A 20899-nucleotide genomic window follows, 5' to 3' on the forward strand; every position below is an offset into this window, starting at 1 on the left:
TCCCAACGTCCCAGAAATGGTAAGAGAGGCGCCACGGTGAGGCATAGCAGAGGCGACCTGTCAGCTCCTGTAGGCACGCAGGAACAGGAAAAAAAAATTAGAGAAGGAAGCAAGGGGTTGTCAATCAGATTCATACTCATGGAATTTCCAGGTCAAACACTTTCCTCCTCCACTCTTGGAATTTCCAGTTGACCTTTTATAGTGTTTGAGAGACTAATGAATTGGAAGATGGAGTGCTAACTTCACCGATTTTGAAATGTTACCTGTTATTGTAGTCAGCTCAGATAATAGGTTGATTGCTTTAGCATATTGGAAAACATCAAATAAATATATGGAATGAGTCCCAAATTAATTCAATTTTGGAAGTTATATTACATGGTGCTCCAGAACCGCTACTAAAAAAAGGAGCTTCAGTATCTAACAAAAATACCGGAGAGATTAGTACCGGGTCAAAATTTGGTCGCCCCCGAAAGTTATTTAGTACCGGTTGGTGTTACTGCCTAGTACTAAAGAGTCCTCCACAGGTGAATTCAAAAGTAATGTATCTCTTATATAAGTCGGATGTGCTGTGCAGGAAGCAGTACTAAAACCATGTTCTCCCATAGTGAACATTCCAAAAAGTAGCTACAAGTAAAATTTACAGAATTGCAAACAAAGCAAAACATTACTAAGATTCTATTTGACTTAGCCTCAACAACATTAATTCAAATCCAAACGATTAAAAATTTGTAACTACAACATCGCTATATCTTTAGAAGCAGTCAAGCAGATGATGCTTGTAGCACGCTAGATGCAGAGTCAACTTAGCAAATAAATAGTTTTGTCCATAGTACCAAGCAATCTACAATGTCCTGACTGTCTACCAAAGATAGCATTCACCTGTAAAGTCTGCATCAACTGTTTTCTTGCAAGTTTCATCCGAATACCATCAAATTACCAAGTTAATTTTTAATGGTACAACCTAGAATCACTAATTCACTAACTCTCCCCTGTAGGAGCTGAATTCAGAAACATGGTGTGAATCATCAATTCAGTCAGGGAGCCTGAATTTTAGTTATTTACATCAATGCTTCAGCCTTCATGTGACCTGAAATGAAAGGTGAGGCAATGATTAATTGTGTCCTTTCACTATATTTGTCCTTGCACGTTTAATGTTACATTTCACATGCCGATGTACAATTATATAACTAGTATCATATATAGACTAGTGCATTACAGTTAATTCTAATCTTCATCCATTCATTTCTACGAAACTAATTTTTTGTTGCTTTCTTGATTGACATTTTAGTTCATTGTTAAACTGGCTTGTTGCCAATACATTTTTGCAAATTTAGTTTCATATGTTGATGGTCAATTTGTAAAATTTATTGTTGTAAAATATCGTTTTAGAAAAGGAAAAGTCCAAATTAATCACCTCAAGTATAGCCAAAGTCCGGATAACCTATAAACTACTTCTTGGTTCAGTTTACCCCATAAACTGTATGATTCGGTTCAATTTATCCCTTACTACAATTTGTCTCTTTTGTTTCTCCATGCACAAGTGGAGTCTTAAGTTCAAATTTTCGAGATGATAATACAGGTCATAACACATATTATAAAAATACATCATGAATTTTAATTATTATTTTAGTAAGATAGGATATTTGATAATAAATTAAGACTGATGATACAAAATTATACAAAACATAATCATGAAAAAAAATCAAATTATTTTTTTGACATACAATGTAATATCCACTACCACCCTGCAAAATTTTAAATTAAAAGTTCAACTTGTGTATGGAGAAATAAAAAACAAATTGTATTAGGGGTAAAATGAATAGTTTAGGGGTAAATTAAATCAATAAATAGTTTAGGAGGTTATATCTTGCTCCCTGAAAACATAGAGTACCATCATGTAACGGCGTACCTTTTCAGGTTCGAAGAGCAGCTGATGGTGATGAATGGGGAATCATTCGCACATCTGGCGTTTGTTCTCTTCATGTGCAAGCAATGGGTGCATGCGTTAACCCTTTGGTTGGGTTACACCTTTCTATAGGTGACTAGGCGAGATTACACTCTCTACAAGTATGTGTGCACCTTGATTTGTTTTGCATGTTCTGGTTCCACTTCTTCAGGTTGGCCCTATTTTGTTTGCAGGTACTGGTCTGTCTGATCTGTTGGAATTAATGGGCCAAACCCATTTAATTTTTAGAAATCCAAATAAATCTTAAAGGCCCATGTGGGCATAAGGAAGTGGTGCCCCTTGCTAGTGGACATGGAGGATGGCCAACTTAAATAGTGAGGTTATCTCCAGTCCACCAAACTATGAGTGTGGAGCGAGAAGTAAAGCCTCACACATGCTCACTCACCTCACATCGCCTCACCAGATCATGGCGAAGGGTGCAAGCATGTGGAACCTGCATGAGCCAAAATCCAGCCCCTCACCTTGAGGGAGCACGGCTTACTTTTGCAGTTTTGTATTTGGTTGGCCTATAAATCTATGAGATTTGGAAACCTAATTGGTTTAGATCGTGATCGCGACGTGAGACAATGTGGTTCTCCTATATAGACCTATTGTCCGTTGCTAGAAATACATCTATTCGAGTTAGGGTTTTGCCTCTTCTCGCTACTCGCTGCCAGCATATTATACTCCACCTCAAGTGTCAGCATGCACTGAAGAACGGGCGAGTAGGTCTTTGAAACCACACGAACATTGGACCGCAGTCCTACAGGAGCAGCAAAAATTGCACAAGCCATATCTTCTTCATCCTAAGTCAGACTGAGGAAAATTTAATGTCTAAAATGGTCAGATTAGAAAGGTCTACAACTTTTGTATGGGCTGCCTGGACGTTTGAGGCTTGAAGAGGGTAGGCTAATCGACCCAAGGGGTTTATAGATCGATCGGCTTGAGCATAATACGGCTTCAAACAGCACCTCGAGCCTTAGGATGAAAGTCCTCAATAACCCTAGGGTATCCATGCAGATACTTCATCCAAAAGGCACCCTAACCGACCTCAACAAGTATAAAAACCTAGGACATCCAAGGGAGGCAAGGTTGGCAAGTTTAGATCGCATTTTGGCAAAACCATTGCAGCCACATGTAGGGGAACATAGAGTAGATCATATCACAACAAGGACAAACATCGGCAGATGTCAAGAAGGTGGAAGAAGACCTCCGGGTGATCGGCTTTAGGAGCCTAGGCTGATCAGCCTAGGAGATTTCTTCCTCCCCTAGGCCTATAAGCCTAAGGAGCCTTATCTCTTAGAGTCCAAATGGAGTGAACAAACGGACGGCTGGTCCACTTACTAGATCATTTTATTGAGAACCTCCATGAATAGGAGGAACAACATGTGGAATAGTGGATCGCCTTGTCCGAGGCCACGGCCATGAAAGATGCATTGGCTTGGGTTTTCATTTATTAAAACCTTCATGCTCACTATCGAGAGAAGTGTCAAATCTAGTTAGAGAACTTCCTTGGTAAGCCTAGAAACTGCGTGAGTTCTAGAAGGAAAAATCTATGTAAGAAACTCAGTTGAACGCCTGAGTAATGTCGACCTTGAGAAGCGACCTCATTAGCTTCTTACATGCAAAAGCTTTGCCGAAAGGTGGACATATCAGAAGTTGTACTGAATTTGATGACCCTTGATAAAAGCACTTTAGTTAATGCTAATAAAGCATGGCAAGTAGAGGCAGAGGCGAAGGGATAGTGCTTTAGCAAACAACTTGCTAAAACCATGCACCAAAGTAAATGGGTGACAATCATTAATATCTTTCGCGTCTTTCTTCTTGGGTTTTAGCACGAAATAAGCCTCATTGATAGGTGAATGACTGGCTATCTAATGATTGGCCAAGCCACCTTATAAAAGAGTTCCATGAAATCATCAGATCCAGGGGCTTTGTTGGAAGTAGATCCCAACAACCTACCACACCTCCTCCTGTAAAGTCCGTAGTGAGAAAAGTGAGGTCCCAACTTTGGAACCCTAATGCTTGAAAGTCAAGCAGCCATGACAAGGGTCCTTGCCATCCCGAGATGTTATTGAAATAGTAAAAAATAATATTATATATTCACATCTTAACAATAATATTATGGCCCAACTTTCTAGCAATGTGATACGATTCTTCCAGCCTTCGTGGCTCATATAGATTTGGATGTAGTGAGTTTTAGCATTCCCCTTCCCCTGCTAGGTAATACAAGACCTTTGCCTTTTTATTGTTCTTTCCAAGAGGCTAGTTGGTAGCAAACATTTCATTGTGAGTTTTTCATGCAGATGGCGTGTTCTGCTAGTGAGGGAGCCCTATGATCTTGGGCCTTGGCTAGTTGTAATTTTATGCTCCCTACATGCTTCCGCCTCCTAACTCTTTAAAGCACATGTTGTGTTGCGTATGACCGACCAACGACCCAAAAGCATTTGCTATGGATAATGGGTTTGGCCATACCACTTTGATCGTTTCCAAAAACCCTAGATACATAATCCAGATCAACTCAAAATGGAACCTTTTCCGAAGGTTGAATCATTGCATATGAGAAGTGGCAAATGGTCCGAATAGTCTAGGGAGAGGCTTTCTAGGGAGCAGTTTGGGAATAAAGATTCCTATTCGACTGTAATAAAAATCATATCAATACGTTCAAGTATGGGGTCAAGCCACTCATTACTCTACATGTGCAAGCGACCTTGCAGGTGAATCTCCTTCAATTCTAGCTCATTCGGAAACAATCAAAATCCCCCACATAAAAACCAAGACCCCAATATTTACTAGAAAATGTTGCAAAACTCCTGCAGGAAAGACCAACATGCGTACAACATCTCGACATGCATGACCATTAAGACCATGAACATTCCACACTAGAATTTGTTCAGCCATAAAAATAAAATAAACACGACCGCCACTACAACCTAAAACTATGGGCTCTAAGCTCTAGGGACTCAGGTGCTGGTCCATCATGATGGCCTCCATGCGATTCTCGAAGAGTGGATGTCCATACACATTGTTGTCATCTTGAACTGCCCCAGCATCTGGTGGGTGCTCTTGAGTTGTAACTCAACACCTTCTCATCATTACATTGCTTGGGCATAGCCACTGTCCTCCATATTTTGATGCCAAGCGCTTGTTATATATGCCATTGGGTTTTTGTTGATCAGCAAGCTTCAACGTCAGCGTGGTTGGCTTTGCAGGCATAGGATTCGCGGCCATGATGTGGATTGAATGGAGAGGGGGTGGAGGTCTGACCTTGTCCAAAACCATATATATCTGTTTGCATCATGATAGCCTCCATTCCACTTCAGTGAAGTTGGTTGCCATCAGTCCCTCGCTAGGGGGTTTTATCTCTTTCATCTCTGTCATCCTCCTTGTCGGGAAAGGGCCAAATGGGTCACCGGCTTCTGGCCCCTCTACTCCTTAACACTGCAAGAAATCACAAAACCGGGGGTTGGTAAGATGTTCCATGAGGCCTTGTCCATTGCAGCCTATCGAGGTAGTGTTGGCGTTCGTTAATGCCACCTTTTTGTGCTATTGAAGTGGTGTTTTTGACTAAATCTTGTACTAACCTGCCACTTGGCACCTGAAATAATCCCATATTTACATGTGTGGTTTTTGGACTATATAGCAAAATCACAAAAATACGACATAAACGGAGGATTTTTGTACTAGTTGGATTTGAGCCCGAACTTTGGATATTAGAAGACAAAATCAGGAACATTAGACTCAAGGCCGGCAGGAGTAGCTGAACTTGCATATGCCATATCTTCCTCATCCGAGCTCTGATTGGGGCAAATTTGGTGAGAAAATTGCATGGCTCGAAAAGATATAAAACTTTCATATGGAGTGCTCGGACGTTTGAGGCTTGTAGGGGGCAGGACAATCAGCCCAAGAAGCCCAGGTTGATCGGCCTGGTCCTTTTCTAGGTCAATTCGACATGCCTTTTGCCCCAGGCACCTATGGACTATAAATATCTCCATTCTCCATCGGCATGCGCATCCATCCACCATAACTTGATGAAACCTAGGGCATTAACTAGAAAACCTAGGGCATTAACTAGAGGGAACTAAGGGCCGCTGCAAGTTTCTTGGTGTTATCTAGGAGATGGCTTAGGCCAAAACCTAGCCACCATGGCCTTCCTGCGCAGTTGTGCCATGGTGGAGTTCAGGAGCTAGTAGTGGATCATCGATGGTATATACTCGGAAGTGATAATCTAATACATCTATTATGTGAGCAATGTTCTTCATATCATCCAATCTGTTAGAGACTCAATGCCTCCTTTTATGCTTTCTACTTATCATGAATATGCTTGTTCCTTAGTTTAATTCGCGGTTAGACCTCATAGCATGCTTTATGTAATAGTGATTAGATCTAGTATGTTGACCCTTCATGATAGCTAGACGCGTTCACTTGTGGTCATGCCCTTAAACTGCCTATGCTGAAGGGGGGATCGTGACAGGGTCTACTTTCGTGTAAGGTGGAGGTTTTTAGGAGGTTGACCGGAAGTATTAGTTTAAAGATTGCTATGGATGAGATGCATGATGTGCTTTTTTTCCCCTAGAACTACAACTAGAAGGCGATAGGCTCTTCCTACAATTGATGGTGTTATTTGATATATGTGGATATGATCTACCCTTATTCATGCCATTGATCTTTACAACAAGTTTGCCTTTATATGCAATCAACGCTTCATTTTAGAATTGATCTGCTTCATTTTAGAATTGATTTGTTAGATTAGATGGAAAACCGTAGTTAGTTTGGTGCTGATTGACAGATTGATAAAATTTGGATGAAAAACTCTAAGGCCCCGTTTGGAAATGGAGGAATTGGAATCTACTTAATGGAGTAGGCTAATTTATCTTGGAATGTGGCATTCCACAACTTTCCAAAGTTTAGATATAAGTCTATCTTAAATTCATGGGGTGTGAGATGAAAATTGATTGTATATATTATGATTATTAGAATGGAATTCAATTCTTATAGCATGCTTTTGGACTCGTAGAAATGCAGCACATAAGTATCTCTCCCATATCGCCAACAATAGTATACAAATATATTCCACGTACAATTATAGTAGCTTAATTAATGTTTGTCTAAATTATGATTATTAGAATGGAATTCAATTCTAAGGATCCAAACGGGGCCTAAGGGAAAAACTACAATGATCTATACACTTGCGGTTCACAAGCTGACACACTAACTGCCACCAATAGTTCACAAACTGGCGCACTAATTGTCGCCCGTGGCAGCGTTGAGATGGTAGCTTCATCTATTGCCGTAGAAGGGGGCAACAAGGTAATTTGTTGCAGCTTAGTGGGGGACGGAGGGCACAACCATTGCCACCGTGAGCCCTGCTAGGGTGGAGCCGGTCACAGTAGTGACCTCCATGACTTCGCGCGAGACCGCACTAGCGCAAGCAGTGAGGTGAGACAGGGCGTGGCGATAGAACTCCCGAGGCCTTTACCTGGGTCGCACCCATGATCTTGTGGTACAGCTGCGATGTCACCGGGCCTTCCATGACCTAGGGCCCAACACTTCAAAGTTCAGGGAAGTTGACATCTTTAAAATTCAGCCCAAATATTGAGACACGGTTTCCCCGTACCAAGAACCGATGACCGGGGCCAGGCCCGTCGTCAGCCTCGGGTGCTGGGTTTGTTCTACAACCTTTCGGCAATCTTGGCCTGTTGGTTTCAATCTTACCCCTCTTTATAGTGGCACCACTTAAAACTTCTTTCACGCGCATACAATATGATGTTTATAGAATATGGATTAAAGGTAAGACTGTAAGAGGGTCATTGTATCCACTTCCTAAATTTTAAAACAAAAGGTATTGTGAATTGGAGGTAGTAACATCAGCGGTGGTAGCAGTTGGGCTCTAACAACCGGTCGGATCTTGGGCAGCTGGGCTCTCAACGCATAGCAGGCTAACTACTGGCCTCTCTCCTGCTGACTGCAGCCCTCCTGGAGCCCTTCTTCATCCTGTATTTGGCCTTTTGTGTTCTCCTCAGTGACTTGAAATGTTTAGGAATCTCGTCACTGACCTTTCCTTGTGTAGCAGTGGTGTCTTTTCCCATACATACTAGTACTACAAATATAGTTCAACCAAAGATACGTGCATGCTGCTAGCTGGAGTACATGTTCTATACAAGGGAACATATTAGACTTTAATAAATATTAGGGTAGGATTATTTAGTGCTCTGCTTAATTACTGCCACTAGTGGTCCTGTAGTAGTAGGGCAATTATTTTAGCTCTACACATGCCTGACATAGGGCGGCTGGATACGACAAACCACATGGACGTCATCATCCCTGATCTGTCCACCTGTACACCTGTCCATCGTTTACTATCACCAAAATTTTATTAGCCTTTATGTGTACTCCCTCCGTCCTTCGAAGAGTGGAATTCTAATTTTTCTAGAATAGATTAGTGGTGGCGTGAAAAGACTCTAATACCTTCATTTATTGGCTACATGCAGTAAGTTTTAGCGTGCAAAATAAATCTGACTATTTAATTAGGTAGGTAGTTAATTTATTTTAAAGGATTGCACTCTTTTGTGGGATTTTTTTCAAATATTAGGATTGCACTTTTCATGGGACGGAGGGAGTAGATTTGTATATCTATAATCTATGCCTGGTGCTCTACTTTTGATGTCTTAACAACAAATTTGAGCAGAAAAAAGACAAAGTTGGTAGGTTGGCAATCAAGCATCACATTTTGTGAGAGTCAACTTAATTTCTGCCAAATGAAAGGAAGCCATAACTGATCCAAACACAATTAAGCAAATAGGGTGTATATAACATGTATGGTCAGCAAGGCAAAATTAAATTATAAACGTTATACCAGAACAAGATAATTATTTCCCCGGTCATCACTTGTCACACCTACATACTGTCTAATCAGGTAGGGGGTGCCAGGTGCCACATATGCACATGTAGAAGCTAAGTGATCTCTTTCAGACCAGCCGGGCTTAATTTGATCGGTATACCGAATGGAATCTACATGTGCATGTGCACTTTCCGGGAAGCACGTACAGTACAGATCGATGAAGCTGTAAGTGATTAATTAAGAGGAAGATAAGTCACTGCTAGGATCTGAACATGATGATCACTAGTTAATGCACCAATAGGTAGTTGAGGGTCATACAAATATTTGTATAGCATGTACTTCTTTTCTTGTCATTGCATAATAAGGGTAAAGTAGCGCTAGATTCGTGGAAAGATGTCCTACCTCCAGATGAACCGTTAATGTAATGATACATGCTACTAAGGCTAATCCCAGTGGAAGTTTCATAGAGGTTTCATGCACATTAAATACGGTGACACATCAGCATATGTGATGACATGGCATGGTAGTTATGAAGTGAGAGAGGGAAGGAGTTTCATTAGGATGAAACTGTGTATACACTGTTTCCAAGACTATGAAACCTATTGAAACTTGCATTGGGGGCAATAGAGTTTCATTTCATTTAACCATATCCAATCACATGCCTCGCAATTAAATGTCATGGGCATCCTATGAAATCGTGAAATGAAACTATGCACTGGGACTCCCTATTTCATTCATGAGAATACACCTCATGGGATGATGTGGCATCCTTGGAAACAGTACAATGAAACCCTAATGGAGCTATGCATTGAACCTGCTGGCACCATAATAGCGCGAATATCATTCTTTAGGACAACATTAGTATTGTAAATTATCTGTTTGTTGTTCTATCTGGTATGCGCTTACTAGGTAGCTGCCATACTGGAACTTGGATTTTTTTGTAGATAAAACCAAACCAATGAGACTAAGTTTCGCAAAGTTGATTTTTTTACTTGAAAATTACCCAAACAACGAGGTGCTGGTCTAGGATGTACGGAATTGCACTTTATAATTTCATAGATAAATTGAAAACGAGCTACTAGGAAAAAATTGAAACCAACTGTTAATATATATTAACTTATGATATTACCTTATCAAATTTATGGAATTTCTAGTATTTCTGTTTTTCATTCCACATTGCGCATTTAGTCTCAAATATAATTTTATATCAATGTCCTATGTTTCCTGAGCTAAGAGTTATTATCTCAAACGTCTTCAAGTCCCCAAAAACTAGTTGCTTCTAACTTAAACTGCAGCTACTGAGTACATTTTGGTATGGAGTCGATCTTGTACACAATCTATTTTTTCACAGGATATATTTTTCACAACTGATGTTTGTTGTAGACGAACAATTGAGTTTATGAGTTCACATTTTCAGGAACAAATTAAATGTTTATACAGATATTTAAAGTATTGAAGCATAAGGAAGGACACAGGCCTATAGCTAGTGAATATTGATGGTCTACTTACAGTAAGGTTTTGGGAGAGATGTGATCGGAATGAAAAAAAAAGATTCAATGTAGGTGCCTGATTGGAACTGCCTAAATTGGCACGATTTTAGCCAATAACAGAACAGGACAATTTGAGGATAGTTTTTGGTCGATGTCTAGTACTCATACACTTCCCTCCAACCATGTGTATGGTTCTATATATAAACATTTTAAAAAACCATTAAATTTCAAGTAAATTTCCTATCAAATAAAATATTGTAATTAAATATGTAATTTGGGCGATTATTGAAAGGTTGATAAGAATTTGTTGGAGATTACACACATGGAAACATCTAGCAAGGTGTTATTCTCTACAAGTTGAGAACCTTCAGAGGTAAAATATACATACAAGTATACAACCTTGTTATAACAACAATGGCTGCACCACTAACGAAAGTATTAAGCATCCCAGCTAAATTGGATAAATTGCAGGATGCATGGCCCCATGTACTTGAGCCACCCAAAACGACCACAAGCGCGCGTGGCAACAACGTATAAGGTATAGCAGTAAATCCATAACCAAATGAGGATACAACGGCAGACACGTACGGTGCATCTTATTTGACATGTGAAACTGAAAATAAATTCTATGGTCTTTCAAAAAAAAACAATTCTATGGCATGTATGCTAGCTAGTAAAGCCTCTTATTCTGACTCAGATTGAGATCGAAATAATGGAAAAATTAATTTACCACGAGATAATTGAAATGAACCACGTAAAACTAGCAAAAGCGCATGCGAGTTAGCGATATATGTGTAGATCACTATATCTAACACATGAGCGCATCACTATATGTGTACAGGGTGTGTGTCGTGCCTGTGCCGTCCTTGTAATCGCAAAATAGAACAGCTACAAGAGCACACGATAATTCATGCGTCAGTGATGGATGTCGACACAGATATATGATTGTTCCATGGTGTTCTTCTTCTTCATCGATCGGATAGCGCGAGCAGCTCCTCCAAGTAATCCACCCCAAGGTCCTCCAGCTCCAGCACGCAAGAAGCCGCAGCCACCTGGTTTTGCCTGGCATGCCCATGGCTGCTCGTCGCCGCCGTCTGTTCCTTGCCGGCGGCTGCCACCTTCTTGTTCTTGGGCAAGCGCTTGCGAATGCAGTGCCGCCGCTTGAGCGCCAGCACAGGCGAGTCATCCCCGGCGGCGCCGCTGAGCCCCAGCGCGCGCAACGACTCCTGCACGTGCTCGACGGGGAAGTTGAGCACCGCGGCGGCGCCGCGCATGGAGTAGGCGGCCTGGTCGTAGGAGAGCGCGGCGGCCTCGGGGGTGTCGAAGGTGCCGATCCACACGCGCTCGCCGTTGCGCGTCGAGTCCCGTATCTCCGCCGCGTACTTGCCCCACGGCCGCTTACGCACCCCGATCAGCGGCGCGTCGTCGGCCGCCTCCGGCTGCTGGAAATAACCGGCCGCCGACGAGGCAGGTGCGCTCGCCGTTGAAGCGCTGGAGGAGTTGCTGGAGGTGGTGGTGGAGATGGAGGCCGCTCCCATGATGGCGCTGAACTGATCCATGGCCATGCCATCTGCCTGATAGCCGTAGTATTCGTCCATGCCGCCGCCGCCGCCGCCGAAATGCAGCTGCTGTATTTCGTGGTGGTGGGAGGTTTGGGCGCCGGACGACGACGACCAGGAATTGGATGAGGAAGAGTTGTAGTAGTCGCCATTGTACGCGTGAGGATCGTATGCGGAGGAGGGCTGCTGGAAACCGGCGGAGGCGTCCATGACGCCGCCGCCGTAGTGTTGGAGGCTGTATTGGCTATCACAATGCGCATAGGCGGCCGCAGTGGTGACGCCATGGCCATAGTAGTAGCTGCTGCTGAAATGAGGCTCCATGGATAACGCACGAACCTCCGCAATTTGTTCAAATTTGAGGCGATCGATGTGTAGAGCTGGCTAGAGTATGATGTGGTCCAACTCGATGGACGAGTAGGCTTGCTAGCTAGCTACCTTTACAATTTAGCGCTCGCTCTAGGTGCTTATATATACAATCTCGTACCGCATTTCGATTACGCTGCATGCTTTAATAAGTAGCTCAATGCAATAAACAAGTGGCTAATGATAGACTAATTTGATGGAATAGTTTTAGTTTTGACTTGTTTGATCGTCGAGTCCATCGATAGGCCAGATGCAACCCGAGCCGGGGGGACAGCCATAGCTCCACTTGGTTCCATATTTTTATTGTTTATATGAGACATTATATTTCCAAAAGAGATAAACCAACACACACACATGTGTGTGTGGAGTGGGAAGAAATTACACGGTTGCATACGGAGGGAAACACCGCAGGGTTGTCATGCATGGACCCGTGGCTCCGTATGAACAAGGGGCCAGGTCATGTAGGGAGGGTGTAGCTGGATGCATATGCCAACAGATGCATTGCTTTAATTTGGTGCCTTTTCAAGTCCATCTCAAGTTTCAACACATCATGCTGACCGGTCTAATCACACCAGGTGGGTCAACATTTCTCCTCAATTGGTATAGAGTGAGGGAACATTTGATATTAACTTAGGACTTACCATCCACATCAATCCTTTTAAGACCACCCTATCAATTCATCCAATCAATACATTATTGTTTGTACAACCATCGTACCAGCAGCTCGTGTATGTAGTTAGCACTCTAGCCCCCATCCATGGGTAGAAGCGCCGCTATGCCCGACTCCATCATCCACCACACCATCGTGCCCTAAAGTCCAAAGAGCAACGGTGAATACCAACATACATACACACATAACTCTGATGATCTTGTGTCCCAACATCCTTTGAGTGGAAGAAAACACCAGTAGCTACAATGGATCAAGAGATTCGCTGTTTTCATGTGGCTCAATAATACGATATCAAATTTGTAACTAATTATACTATATGTATTAAGTAGCTGTGTTTCGACTCCTATAAAAACATAAACTTCACAACACCAATTAATATTGTCCAGATAAAAAAAATGCTTGTAACTTTGACTCATCTCCACAGTACTCTACGACGTAGATCTCTGAACTTAAAGTCATACTACTGTCAACCTCACCGTGCCAACCGCATGCTATGTAATTATCAATTTTCCTAATACAGGGCAAGGACTACAATTCTATGGGCGCTCATTTCAAACCGAAGCGAAACAAAACGAGGAACCCTAGAGCCCCCCACAGCACAACCGAGTCAAGCAGGGTGATGAAAGGTTGAAGTCATATAAAGAGAATAATTTGCTCCAAATCAACACGATATCTTTCCACTTGAATCAGGCAACCTAAACTCAATACCACCGACTTTTTTTATGATACAATTTTAGACCTTGTCATCTTCAATAAGGGAGAACCTTGACCACAAATTATGAATAAAATTTGAACTTGAATACGCAAATGGAAATTAAAGAAAAATCAATCAGAAACATCAGACCACAAATCGCATTCATTGTCCTGAAAAAAATTGGTACTAATGAGTAGAAATAGCTATCTAACCAACAAACAATCAGCTGCGGAATAAACTAGTATGTTTAGTTTGATCGTCTCACTTTATCTTTTTTTTTTTGAAACGAGTTCGTCTCACTTTATCGGTACATATGCAGTTTCCTCATCGGAGAATATCTTATAAGTTTGATGGAAGGCTAGATATGAACATTGCGGCTGGCTGCTGCACCTGCACGCATATCTGGAACAGATAGATTTTGCATAGCATGTGTTTCCCTAGCCATCATGTGCATATCTGCACATAGATCTATGGTTCTGGGAAGCAACCGGTAGCACGTGAAGGATCTCTCATATACACAGGCTCTCGCCGGCTGCTACGGATCGGAGCTAGTAGTGAGGTTTATATAAAAATGTATAGCACATTTCCTACTTTATGTGGTATGTAGAGATCGGAGATGCTTAAAGGACAAGGTACCACCTGTCAGTGATACTAAAACAGATACGAAAGATGAATATATATAATAGTTGACACATATAAAGTTATGTCGAAATTAGTAGAATATTATTATGCATATGTCAAATAAGAGTACCACATTCCCTAAATAAGTCCATAGAAAACGAAAAAAATCTGACTAAGAAAAACTCATGCCTGCACCTCTAGAACGGGGAAATTGTTCTTAAAACACTATTAAAATGCATGTCCACACAGAAGGACGTACGACGACCAAGCTAAGGTCCCACATGTCATCCCCATGGTGGATGTAGATTGTTTTTTTTTTCCCTTTCAGCACCATCGCTGATAGTTCATATGTGTAGTGTTGTTGTTACTCAGCAACTTCCCCTGAGAATTAAAGTACGAACGACACAAAACCACCAACACAGATATATTCGTATGCCAAATTTGAGGAGATCCCATCAGGGTTTCCTCCGTATAATAATCGTAGTATTTGCATGTTCATTGAACTGAACCACTAGACTTAACTAGTGCATTGTATCTGTTCACGCTGTTCATTTGAGGGACGATCCGTAGCTATATATGCATATACTACCGTTAGTGGTATCTTTTGTCGCACATACTTTGTATGCATACTATCTGTGTGCTGAACACCTAGTGCGTTGTACCTACCCACCATCTGTTGTGCCAGGCAGTTGCTACGCTCCATATTTGGGCACTTTAATTTTACTTCTTTAAACCCATTCAAATCATTCGACTGTGCGTGCGTATGATATGCATATCATTGCGATTCTCTCCAGATGATCTCCATTGATGAGGTTTGATTCATAGATTACAGTGCTCGCTTCCTATCTGGTTCATGTTAAGCTACTTTTCAACGATCAACTGTACTTAATCAGTCGTAAGTTAGTATATTTAATTAATCTGCATCTCGACCGATTGCATGTGTACAACCTAGCTAGCTTCCCAAAAGATGCCTCTCCCAGGTGATGAAAAAAGAAATTGCAAAAACAAACTTTGGATGTTAAGTTAGAATTCTTATAACAATCCAAAGAATGATTTAAAAAGAATCTGGCGCTTCCTCAAGTTGGCTAATATAAATATTGCTGTCACTATTTGTCCCAGTGGCTGCCGGCTACAGCGATCTTCTTAGTCCTTTCCGGTCGGTTTCGATGCATCTGCGACTTCTACGACTGCTCGATTACTACCGATTAAGTCAGAAGGTCAAATGCATGTTGTTTGGCGACCTTTTCATTTTGGCAAACGCTCAAACTATCTCAGCCGTGTTACACGTTAGAGCACCGGGCCTGGCACAGCTAATCTTGTCTGCGCGAGTGTGTCCAAGCTTCAGATTGTTGGATGGACAAACGTACAGAGATGGCAGGATCATTTGTTGGAGTGTTGGTATTTTGGCTGATGAAATTGGTTTGCAGTCTGCAGGACGGTTATGCTATACCCTCCTAGGGAGACAACAAGATTATGCTCAGGTATTTTGCAGTTGCTCCAACACAGAATATACGTACAACTGCACATGCACTCCGTTTATTTTCTTTTGTACAAAGGAAGCTACCTAGCAATACCTGACTGATCCAGTATCTGCCTCTTGTGTAAACGAGGAGACACACGAGCAACTTTTTTTCTCCCCATTTCGCAAAAGGGCGAGCAACATAATAATCGGCTTTGACTTTGACAAATGACTGACGATTTCTTCTCAATTTCACTCAAAATGAAGTGGATTTACTGTCGAAACTTAATGACCTTTAATTGGCACATTGCATCTGCCTTCCGGATGATTTTCTCATCTGTGAAAGGGCAATATGTTTTTTTAACAACAATGAAACCCTTTACCTATAAAATAAACTAATGTTGTTGTGCAGTGAGAGAGTTCATCACAACTTGCAAAACCATCCAAATATTCTTCTTCTGGGGTCATGGTTCATATGGGCATCAAGGGGGAGGAACGGGGACGGGCCGGGCTCGACTTGGCCACGGATGAGTAGATGCATCTGTGATACTCCTAGAGTCCTAGGGCCAGTGAGTAATAGCCTCCATGCAGCCGGAGAAGACAAGATTGCACTTTTTACAAGTAGAGAAGTACAGTAATATAATATTAACAAAAATATAATATTACAGTAAGCACTAAAGTAGTAATTACTACCACTAGTAGTAACAAATACTAAAGGGACAGAAACATCAACTGCGCACATGCATGACGTAGGGCGGCTGGATACGACAAACCAAATGGACGTCACATCTCCATCCACCTTTAGTTGTGCGTAGGAATTATAGGGGTAATTAACAAAACACTGATCCTACATATATCTGTTGTAATAATGAAAAGTTTACAAATAAGTAGTTTTTCTCCAATGTCTCATAATTTGCGACTATATCTTGATCTTTTATTTGTTCAATCTGTTGAATTTTATTTTCCATTGATGTGATAATGGAAAAAAGCTAAGGAACAGAACGCACAGATTGATGCATATATGATCGATAATTCTGTCTGTGATTAATAATCCAAATACAAAGAGAATGCACAACTTGTGTGAAATAATGCACGGAAGTAAATATTGCCGGATCAATGTTTACAAGATTAATTTAGTCCTGAAGATAACTAGATACCAATTCACTGCTAGTATCTGAACATGATCGAATAGGCGTAGGCCTAGAGGGTCACATAAATATATTGTAGCATGTACTATGATTTGTTTTTACAATCATATAATAAGATGGGCAGCTTATTGCTAGATTCGCGGAGCTCCTATTTCCATATGAACACTCAATGTACTGCATATATGATACTAGTTGAGTTTACACTAATAAAGTTTTAGAGCAACAACTTAAAATAGCGCTATTTCTTATTCTTTCCGGTATCCTATTACTACTTGGTAGATGCTATACATAAACTTAGGGTGTTTCAGAAGAGAACCAGCTAAGTTTTACAAACTTTGCAAGGTTTCCTCTTTTTTTTAAGCACCAAAAATTATCCCGAAACAACGAGTAGTTATTCTTTTTTACCATTTATTATCATCATTAATGGAATTTTAGTATTTCTGTTTTCATTTCTGATAAAAATCTAATCTGGCATGCAATACTAATCTGGCCTAACCTACAAAAACCCCACCCCTCATATTCTCCAACACTTAGCCGCTCAATCGTTCCTCTCCTGATCCCACCGCCACTCCGCCGCCCCTATCGTCGTCGCCCACCGTCGCCCGCCGCCCTATCTCCTCCTCGACGTCCGGCCACACCTGGCGCTCCACGGCATCGCAGTGCACTCTGCCCTGCCACATGGAGCGCTGTTCCTCGATGTCCGTGCCGTCCGCTGCCCTGGCCAACCGTCCCCCTTCACCGCCGGCCGCCGCCCCAGCTCCTCCTCGACTTCCTCGATGTCCGGCCGCACCCGACACTCCCCGGTAACACAGTGCACTCCGCCACACCACACCCCACATTCCTCCTCGACGTCCATGCCACCCACCGCCCCGGCCAACTTGCCCTCTTCCTCACCGGCCGTGGCTCCGGCTCCTCTCGACGTGTGGCCGCACCTGGAGCTCCCCCGACACCGCGGCACACTCCACCCCGTAGGATTCCGGGCTCCTCAACGCCGGCCGCGCTCCGCCCCGGTCAGCCGCCGTTTATGCTCGCCGTGTTCCGCCTCGTTTCGCCCTCGTCCTCGCCATGCGTCGGCCGCCCCCAGCCCAACCGCCTCTGCCTTCGTCACGGACTCTGAGCTCCGTCCTCTACCACTGCCGGCCACCACCAGGACCCCACGCTCTGACCTCCGCCCCGCCGCCGCACCCTCGGCCCTTCGTCTTTGTACGTAAGCCCCCAAGCCCTTCATTTATTTAGAATTCATTTCTAAATACCTTATTTTTTCTTATACTAGTTAAAATGGGAGACTAGGACGAAGAGGAATTCATTCAAAATATTATTAATGAAGGCAGCAACTACAACGCAGAAGTAGATGATGCTTCAGGCAAAGAGGATGATGGCAGTCGGTACCTAAATATGACTAGTGATGGCAGTGATGATGCTCCAATTGAAAAGGAGGAAGAAACTACCGAGGTATATGAATCACTATATATATGTACATGATTTCAAATCTCTACCTATCAACAATGGTTATAATTAATGCATCTTTTTTGTAGCCATCTGCATCCTCGTCGATGCCTAAATGGAAACGAGGTGGGAAGAAAAAGTTGGAGGGGTGTACCATCATCATAGAAGTGGACGAGGAAGGCACACCAATTGCTTCCCCCGGTGTGTTAACAACATTTGTCAATCAACGTGGGTATGTTGTTAGGGAAAACATCCCCATAAGCATTAAAAAATGGAGAGTAACTACACTTACTGATGCACCTAAAGACCTTGTCCCTGAGCAAGTGAAGAAATTGTGTTGGCAATAGTTGATACTGCACTTCAGTTATCCAGAAGCGAAAGCAAAAGAACCGAAGGAATTTGGCTTTAGGAAGATGACAATTGCTTTCTAGACATATAAGAAAAACATGCACAATGACTTTATCAAGAAGGGCATCGAACCAGATTTGGAGAACAAGTTCCAGAAGCTAGCACCTTATTAGGAAGCATTCAAGCAATACAAGTTGTCGAAAGATGCCAAAAAGTGAGCTGTACAAGCTAAAGATAATGCAAGCAAAAAGAAACATTATCATCATCTTGGCCAAGGAGGTTATAATACGATGATGTCGAAATGGCAGAGGATGGAAGATGACCTAATGGCAACAGGAATCGTGCTGGCAACTCTCGATTGGCTATTGTGAGCAAAGAACTTTTCTACGCTCATGGCGGCACACTAAATAGGGAAGATGGATCGTTTATTACTACCAATTCATTAATAGAAAAATTCACCAGGTTGCAAGGTGCATTAAAGGCTAAACGGCAAGCAAACTTCAAGCCTGGCAGAGAGAAAGACGACCTGACTTATGCACTTGGGAATCCAGAACACACTGGACGTGTCTGAGGCATGGGTGTAGTTCCATGGAAGAAAGGCTTCAGTGTAGATATTGCGTCTTACATAAGTCGAAGAAGAAGCAAGGCCACAGCAGAAGAGAAGCTGCGTGTCCTAGAAGAACAAGTAGCTTTGACTAATGAAAGTATGGATCGGCTTCAAGAGGCGTTAACACTTAGCGAAGCAGAAGCTACACCATGTGCTAATGTGGACATAATAAGCCCCGCTTCCTAGCGTCGTAGCAGCGTCGCTTCCACGGAGTTTCAAACAGTAGAAGAATCGTCTGACATGATTGCGGGCATCAACGAACACTACCTCATGGACGACATCACTGTGAGGACCCCATGTGAGCTTCTTACTTCGGTGAGGAAAATGGTCATAGTAGTGGCTCACGGTATTGCTGAAGTACCGGTACCGAGCAAGACAATTCATGGCATGCAGATTCCTGAAAGATATGCTAGAGTCCAGGTTGACTGAGTGGAAACACGATGGGAAGATCTGGACCTCGAGATCCCTGGAGGCGATGGTGAAATGGAACTAGAACATGCCATCCACACCTGGATTTGTTGGGCCAAGCACTACATAAGGTTTCCGCAAGCAGCCACATTTCCCGCATCATCCCCTCAGAGCTCAAGGCACAGATCACCAACGCCACCATCTAGGGATGCACCTACTCCAAGGAACCAAAGCATGAGTCCATCATCACCACCTACAAGGGACCAACGCATGAGTCCACCGTTACCTTAGCCTCCACATCGTAAGAAGAAAAACTAGAAGGCTTCAGTCTCGCCACCTCCGAAGCGGAAGAGGAACCCACCTCCTAAGAAAGCAAAGCCTCCACCTCCGAAGATTCCATATGAATGAACTATGGAGGAAAGTCATGCGATATCAATGGCTGAGGTTGCTGCTCACTTCGGGCCAAAGAAGAAGAAGCCCAAGGAACCACCAATTGATGAAGCAACGAAGAAATACTTCAAATTCCTGGTGGTTAAAAAAGTAGTGAAAGAACCCATCTCGGACTAGGATCGCTCAATCACAAAGCCATTTGAGAAGAAAAAAAGATCTCAGTCCACCATTCCCCAGCTCGGAGAACAATTTCAACAATCGATCGATCCGCTCAAAGTGCTTTCAAAAGAAGATGAGATTCTAGCTCAGTGGATTGCAGACCAATCTCAAAAAAAGCAACTCCTAGGGGAGAAACGATATCGAAACTCAGCCAGGTGCTGGTAAATGGGAGTTTAAGATGGGGAAACCTCTTGTGCGGCCATAGTTATTGCCTTATCTGCCAATGAAAATGTATGCATTTCATAAATGGTACATGGAGACAGTTGCAGATGGACGAATCATGTTTGCTGCTTGGGTTTAAGATCGTGATTACTTTCGAGGACCAGATGACATATGGATTGAGTTTGAAAAACTATGGTACTTGTACCATCAAGATGCTCTTGACAAGTCCCTCATTAGTGCATGAGTTCTGTAAGTATTTGCTCTGATATCTACATCCTATCTCCTACATTAATTGTGCGCCGTCTCATCCCCTCTTTTATTTTGTATCATGCAGAATGGAGATTCAGCATTGCTGGATAAAACAATACTATCATGTCAGCTTCATGGAGTCGCATGTTATAAACGAGGAATGCTTAATGCAATGGCCAAATCGGACCATGAAGACTATTTTCAACTTCCTTGATAAACAACATCACATGCAATACATACTTTTGCCGTACAATTTTCAGTAAGTCATTCATCCCTTTTT

The 20899-nt window shown here is 42.4% G+C and overlaps 1 protein-coding gene across 1 annotated transcript; it reads right to left on the reverse strand.

Annotated features, from left to right (window-relative positions):
• Positions 1 to 11093: 11093 nt before the first annotated feature.
• On the reverse strand, positions 11094 to 12261 carry LOC117842145 (uncharacterized). The gene has a single exon (XM_034722507.2). It carries the CDS (start codon positions 12154 to 12156, stop codon positions 11245 to 11247), a length of 912 nt encoding a protein of 303 aa, XP_034578398.1. The 5' UTR covers positions 12157 to 12261; the 3' UTR covers positions 11094 to 11244.
• Between the last annotated feature and the right edge of the window lie 8638 nt (positions 12262 to 20899).

Source organism: Setaria viridis, chromosome 2, assembly GCF_005286985.2.
Source record: "Setaria viridis chromosome 2, Setaria_viridis_v4.0, whole genome shotgun sequence".
Lineage (NCBI taxonomy): Eukaryota > Viridiplantae > Streptophyta > Magnoliopsida > Poales > Poaceae > Setaria > Setaria viridis.